Genomic DNA, 6689 nt, shown 5'->3' on the forward strand with positions numbered 1-6689 from the left:
AGGTATTTAGATCACGGCACTTGAGAGGGAGAGGGGCCTACTAACATGTGTCTCATGTTTATTAGATGCTAAATTATTTCTTTTCTTTTAATTTTAACAATTTCTTAGCACATTGGAACAAAATAGGGTTTTTAGCTGTTGGCAGCTGGACAACCACATTTTACTACTTCGTGCACTGATAAAGGAAATTAATTACTAGATTTATTGCAGGGAATTAATTAGTAGATTTTGGATGCTGCATATATTTTCCTCAAAGGGTTTGTAGGGAAATACAGGCTGGACATAATAACACTCTAAATACAAATGAAAGGATGTGATTCGACGCGTTAAAATATTTAGTGAGTGATAACCATGATAAATTCAAGAAAATCTTGTTTTTTGGGGTATTTATTAAATAGGTAACACAATTATATTTTTAATCATATCGGTCGTGATCAATAAGTTTCTGCAGCCATATCCACAAGGAACGAGGACAACTACGGAAAGGCGTCATTTTCCCTGGGATGACAAAGTCTATATGCCACATTGACTAATTCCTTTCTTTTTGGTGATGGAACAAGGATTTTATATGTTTGAAAAGTTCACATATGCATGTAATTGTATATCATGTATATATGTCTTTTGTGTGTCATTCTTCCCTAGGAACCCCTAAACTAATATATGAAAAACAAAATCTTCACATCTAGCGGCAAACTAACCAAATTACTATATGCAGAACATATTATTTACGTGTGCGGTCTATAAAAAGTACCGCAATGTCTAGCGAATGTTGCCTAGGAAAGGATAGCATTTGCGAACGTTTTCTTTGGTAATTTTGGTTATACAAGGATGTCATTTTCTTCAGAAGAGGATGACAATTTTTGGTATAGAAGACAATTTTTTCAAAAAACTCCCGCCACATGATTTTAATCAGACGGCTGTGAGATGTTCTCTGGGTCCTCCTTCTCAGGGAACGTTTCCTCGGTTAACATTATTACCGCTATAAAAAAAAGCAACAACACGATTTCCTGTAAAAACACTAACAAAAATCAAGATTAGACGGGGTAAACATATTTTTCCGGCGAGTCTCTTGACGTGCCAAAGTCATATTACGATATACGTGGAAGTCGCTACACCAACAAGACGTTCCGTAAAACTTTCGAATGAGAAAATGATTTCCGCATAAACCACAAATCTCCAAGCACCTATTAAAAACAATTTCATCGACACGGCAAAAACAAATTACGGAAATGTGTGGCGACAACTGCACCGCCTAGACCTTTCGCCGAAAGAATAAATCGGCTTACACATAAGCCACAAAAAACTTGGTGTTATCATGCACAGTCCAGACACAGACACGATGTGACTCGCAAAAAAAAATTCGAAAAGACCTATTTTGCTCCCCCATTTTATTGCTGTGAGAAAATTGTGGCTTTTGATAAAGCCTTTCCAATGGGGGGTGCCGTGCTGGCGCGTTGCAACCTAGCGGGCGAGGCCAACGCTAGAGAGAGAAAAGGGTTCCAGAGCGGCAGCCCCCAGCCCTCCCCCCCTCTCTCTCCCCCCTACTACGCTGGCTGCTGCCGCTGCAGGCTGCACGCACCCTAAAGCAGCGAGCCTTTCCACCTCTCCTCCTCTCCCTGCCACCCCACCCACACACCACCGCCACCACCCCGCCTCGGCCTCGGCTGCGGCGCCCTGTGTCTCCGCCTCTCCGGAGGGGCAGCAGCCGCCGCCGCCGCCGCCATGTCCGGGCTGTACGGCCAGCAGGGGTTCTCCCCTTCCAGGAACCTATCCCCCCAGATTAGAAGCAACCCAGATGTCGATAGGTAGAGGCGGCGCCTGGATTTTTCGTGCTTTCTTTGCTTATTTCTTGGCCAATTCGTGGTGGCAAGATTGGTTTTTTATTTTCATCGTGTGTACTGTTTTTTCTTTTCCTGTTGGGCTGGGTTTGCTTGACGGATGAATGAATGGGGATGGTGATGTGATTGCTCTGTAATTAATGGTTTTGTGCAGCCAGTACTTGGCCGAGCTGCTCGCCGAGCACCAGAAGCTGGGGCCTTTCATGCAGGTGCTGCCCATATGCAGCAAGCTGCTGAGCCAAGGTGAGATCTCCTGATCTCCCCTTTTCACTGTTCTCTCTGCAGGCTGATGTGATTTTCCTCTGTTTATGCACGGGAGTGGTGTTCCTCTGCAGCCATGGATAGGGAAGTACATGAGTGCGGGGCTTGGATAGCGCCCACTTTAGATTAGATGGCATTCGTTGCTGCTGCTTGCTTCGTATGGTCTCTGGTGCATTCACCGCTTGGATGACACTCTGTTTTCGTTTTGTACATACTGCGATGTTTTCATTCGTCGGGGCGAGATTAGGTGATTGCAGTTATACGCGATAATGTTGATCAATCCTTCTGTTGCAATCTATGTTTGCAATGAGGTAGATCAATCTTCTTCTTGACTGACACATGGTGGTCGATTGCTGCTGGAAACTTGTCTGGTGTCTTAGCAAATCATCTCATCATTGGCGAGAACCATATGTCTGATTTAGGGTTCATCTTTTTTTTGTGTGCGTGGTTTATTTAGGGTTCATCTTAACTGTACTATGTAAAAAGCAGTGCTTAAGTTTGTGGATTGTATATACACTGGACAACACTAAATGCTGTATATGAACATCGACATATATATCACTGTCAAATAAATCAATGACATTATCAACCAGAGAGTTGTTGAGATATCCTGCAGCCTTGCTCATTTCCATCCTCACTACGTATAAACATCTTTTGATATAACTATGAAGTTCTTCTGCAAACTGGGCTGATTATAGGAATACTTCACTTGATACTCAGCCTCTCTCTATAGGACATGCTGAGACCATCTGAGTCTTTTTTCTGCGCGCAGCACACATGCTTGGATCATGATTTATGGGATTTTCTTTATCTCACATATTAGCCTGAGGGATTCACTATCTTCAGTGAGGCTATCAAGAATTCTTTTGTTTAAATGGTGGTGTTTGATCAAAATCTACATCGACTGCATCACTCTAATGTCTCTTGGTTAGACCAGCCTGTAGAAGGAACTATACGCTGGCCATCAGCATGTTGTATGTATATTAGATAAGTATATCTAAGGAACGGTTGATGTTTTTATGAGGATTGAGAAAGGAATGGTTTGTGTTATGGTCCTACTGTGAATGACCATACGAATATGTTGGATCTGGTTCCTATGTGCATATGCTTTTTGATATCTGCCTTTGGCCAGTCAGTGTTTATCCATTGTATGATTATATCGTGCCTTGGTTGTGAAAAATAACCTAATATCGATGTACAAAATTCTGATTATAATCAATAGCTTATCCATTTCTTTTGATCTAAATTCTCACCTGACCTTCTTGTTACTCAGAGATTATGCGGGTGTCAAACTCTGCCCATAACCCTGGATTCAGTGATTTCGATAGACATCGATTCAGAAGTCCTAGTCCAATGTCTTCACCAAATCCAAGATCCAATCTCTCTGGCAATGGGTTCAGTCCTTGGAATGGACTACACCAAGAGGTACACATTCATTCATTACATATTTATTTGTGAAGGAAGAAATAAAATATGTTTACAATCCAGTAGATCATGCTATTGCACTTTTATACTCCAAGAAGGTGCATGCTTCACTGTGGGAGTATTAGCCATTATTATCTAGAAAATGGACCCTGTGGATACATAAGTTATAGTGAACTTTTGGGTATGATATATGATGCTATGATAAATTGATAATACTATGTAAATGTGGGTTTCTTTGGTGAGAAATATTGTCTGTTATTCATGTTATGCACATTCTTCCAAATATTTTTATTTCATGAAACAATACTGATAAATCGTTTGTGCTTCCCATTTTTAACTATTTCAAAGAGATTAGGCTTTCCTCAAGGAAACAGTATGGATTGGCAAGGAGCGCCACCAAGCCCTAGCTCTCATGTCATGAAGAAGATTCTACGCTTGGAGGTCCCAGTTGATTCTTATCCGAGTGTATGCTGCCTCTAACTTGTGCATTTTTAATTTTACACAGGATGATGCTTGATCCATTTTCGATCCCTTTGCTGATATATTTTTTTACTTTCATGACAGTTCAATTTTGTGGGACGTATTCTAGGACCTAGAGGTAATTCTCTAAAGCGGGTAGAAGCATCTACTGGTTGTCGTGTTTTCATCAGAGGAAAGGGTTCCATCAAAGATCCAGGGAAGGTAACCAAAGTTTGCAATGTTTGATCTGCACCCCCTTAAGTTGAACTTACTAGTGCTTCTTCAGTTATTTGGTCATCATTACGCCAACAGGTAGTTATAGCAGTCTAATTTTGCTTTAGCATTTTACATTTCTTCGAAGTCTGCAAATTGGGTTTGCATAGTAAGTTGAGTAAGTTTACTTGAATCGTCTTCCAGTTCTAGGGACCTCATCCATCACCATGTTTGGCCTTTCACGGCCTGTTCATAACCCTAACATTGGATTATGTGTAATAACTTTCTCCTGGAACTCCCTACTCTTTTTCTAGTCCATAATTATGTAACTGCAAGCTAATACTTTTTCTTCATGATAACTTTACTTTTACACTGACGTGCAATATATTTTTATTCTGTCCAGTTTACCTTTCAACTTTCTTTTTGTTCCTCATAAGTCTGTTTTCCTGCTTCGCTATTTATACCTGTAGTTTCCATTACTTGGTTTTCTGCCTCTAATAACTTAAGGTTTACATATTTTCTTCTTTATTTTCTCAAGGAGGACAAGCTAAGAGGAAAACCAGGCTATGAGCATCTGAGTGAACAACTTCATATCTTGATAGAGGCTGAGTTCCCAGCCAATATTATTGATGCCAGATTGAGACATGCACGGGAAATTCTAGAAGAACTGCTAAAGCCAGTGGTAAGTGATTAATATGCACTCCAATAATGTTGATTTTTGCTTTCTGGAGAAAGCCAATCAAATACCCAATTATCCTTTTTATGGTTTAATATCATGAAAGTGCTTTTTAATAAAGAATAATTGATAATGTGAGAAATCATGTGTAAAAATGTTAACCTCCACCTTCCTCAGTGCTAGTGGTCACCACCTAGCAGATATATCTTTTCTTGAATTTTAGATTAGCATTACTGATCTCTCTCCATTGGTTCCCTATATTTTTGTCGAGTCCATTTCCATTTCTCATTTATTATCTGGAACTTGTGTTTACAATTGCACATATATGCCATGGCTGCTTGTTTGTCCAAGAATGGTTTTTGTATACAGGCGGTACCACTCTGGATATGCCTCACTCACAAAGCCATATTGGTTTCTGCTGCAGGATGAGACACAGGATATCTACAAGAGGCAACAGCTCAGGGAGCTGGCGATGCTAAACTCAACCCTGAGAGAGGACAGCCCTCATCCAGGAAGCGTCTCCCCATTCAGCAATGGTGGCATGAAGCGTGCGAAAACAGGCCAGTAGGGAAGGAGCCACCCCTCATCGTTACCGGTATTGTCCAGGTGCCTTATGCCCCCCAATGGGGACGCCATGTCTCCGGGCAACGTTTGCCGCGGGCGCACTTGAAGGAAGCGACGCCCTGCATTTCGCTAGACGAGTCAGTATGAGTCTGCGGTCTCTCCTGCGGACAAGGAGAAGCCGCTGGGACAGTGGAAGTAGTAGAGTCCTGGGTCGGTGGGTCGGCCCAGCTTTGGGTTGCTGTAAGGTCCTAGAACATTCGCTTTATTTGTTAATTGACTGTTAACCCTAGTAATGTGGTGCTATGATGGTAGGTGATGTCCATGACAGACAGACTAGAGAGGCCCGAGTATGTGAGCTTTCATGTTTTCCTTTTCACCCTCTTTTAGGCGTCGGAACTTCCTTGTATATTATCCACCCTTCTGCATTATGGAGTCGCGGATAATAATAAAAAGGGTATAAGGATCATCAGCTTGTGCCTTGTGGAGTCGTGGTGTTTGGTTCGGGCCGCGGAGGCTTTGAACCGACGATGTCGCAGTCTGGTTTTTAATGTCAAAATCAGTGTTCATGGATCGTTGTGGTTTATATTGTTGAACTGTATGAATTTGTGGTAATTTTGGGTTCAGGCATGTTTGTTTGCCTCTCCTTGGCATCATAGATGTGAGATTGCTGCTGAGACGTTTGTCAGGTTTATATTATTGTTGTTTGGCAGATACACAGGCTGTGTGTTCGGTGGAAAAACCAGCTTAAGAGGTATTCAAACATTGGACCAAGGAAAGAAAGATGTAGTCGCGTTCTAATATATATTAGGTTGATAGATTGTTCAGCCTCTTAGACTAATATATCATGTGATTTGTTAGCCAGACTGGAGAGAAAAGTAGAATAACACGCCATAGAAAATATTTGACAGTGCCGTAGCGAAAGTTGCGCATAATAAGTTTGAAAAGACTTCAAATCTTTCTACCAAAATGAACAATTGTGCCACATCCATATCCATGTGCACCAACACAAGACAAAGGCTGCGTGTTTCTAAAAAGAGAGCATCTCAACTTAAAACCACAAACATTAGAACAGCATCATGTTGAAACATGTAACTTGATATAGCAAATGGCCGAATTCTACTGTCATAACATTACTGTCATCAAGGTTCATATGCCACCAAGTCATTCAATACTGATGCCATGGTAGGACATGTCATAAAACGGAGCTAACAATAGCCTAACTGAAAATAACTGAATCTGGACATGGACACATG

At 41.4% G+C, this 6689-nt stretch overlaps 1 protein-coding gene across 1 annotated transcript; it reads left to right on the forward strand.

Annotated features, from left to right (window-relative positions):
- Positions 1–1424: 1424 nt before the first annotated feature.
- LOC109760242 (KH domain-containing protein SPIN1) lies at positions 1425–6048 on the forward strand. The gene is made up of 7 exons (XM_020319077.4): positions 1425–1805; positions 1993–2081; positions 3373–3524; positions 3873–3989; positions 4089–4205; positions 4735–4878; positions 5297–6048. Exons 1-7 carry the CDS (start codon positions 1723–1725, stop codon positions 5438–5440), a joined length of 846 nt encoding a protein of 281 aa, XP_020174666.1. The 5' UTR covers positions 1425–1722; the 3' UTR covers positions 5441–6048.
- Positions 6049–6689: the final 641 nt, after the last annotated feature.

Source organism: Aegilops tauschii, chromosome 5 (genome assembly GCF_002575655.3).
Source record: "Aegilops tauschii subsp. strangulata cultivar AL8/78 chromosome 5, Aet v6.0, whole genome shotgun sequence".
Lineage (NCBI taxonomy): Eukaryota > Viridiplantae > Streptophyta > Magnoliopsida > Poales > Poaceae > Aegilops > Aegilops tauschii.

Bases quoted from the DNA above. Each gene is read 5' to 3' on its own strand.
- LOC109760242 (XM_020319077.4), top strand. From the start codon at position 1,723: ATGTCCGGGCTGTACGGCCAGCAGGGGTTCTCCCCTTCCAGGAACCTA. The intron at 2,082-3,372 runs GTGAGATCTCCT...CTTGTTACTCAG, and splicing joins CAGCAAGCTGCTGAGCCAAG to AGATTATGCGGGTGTCAAAC. The intron at 3,990-4,088 runs GTATGCTGCCTC...CTTTCATGACAG, and splicing joins CAGTTGATTCTTATCCGAGT to TTCAATTTTGTGGGACGTAT.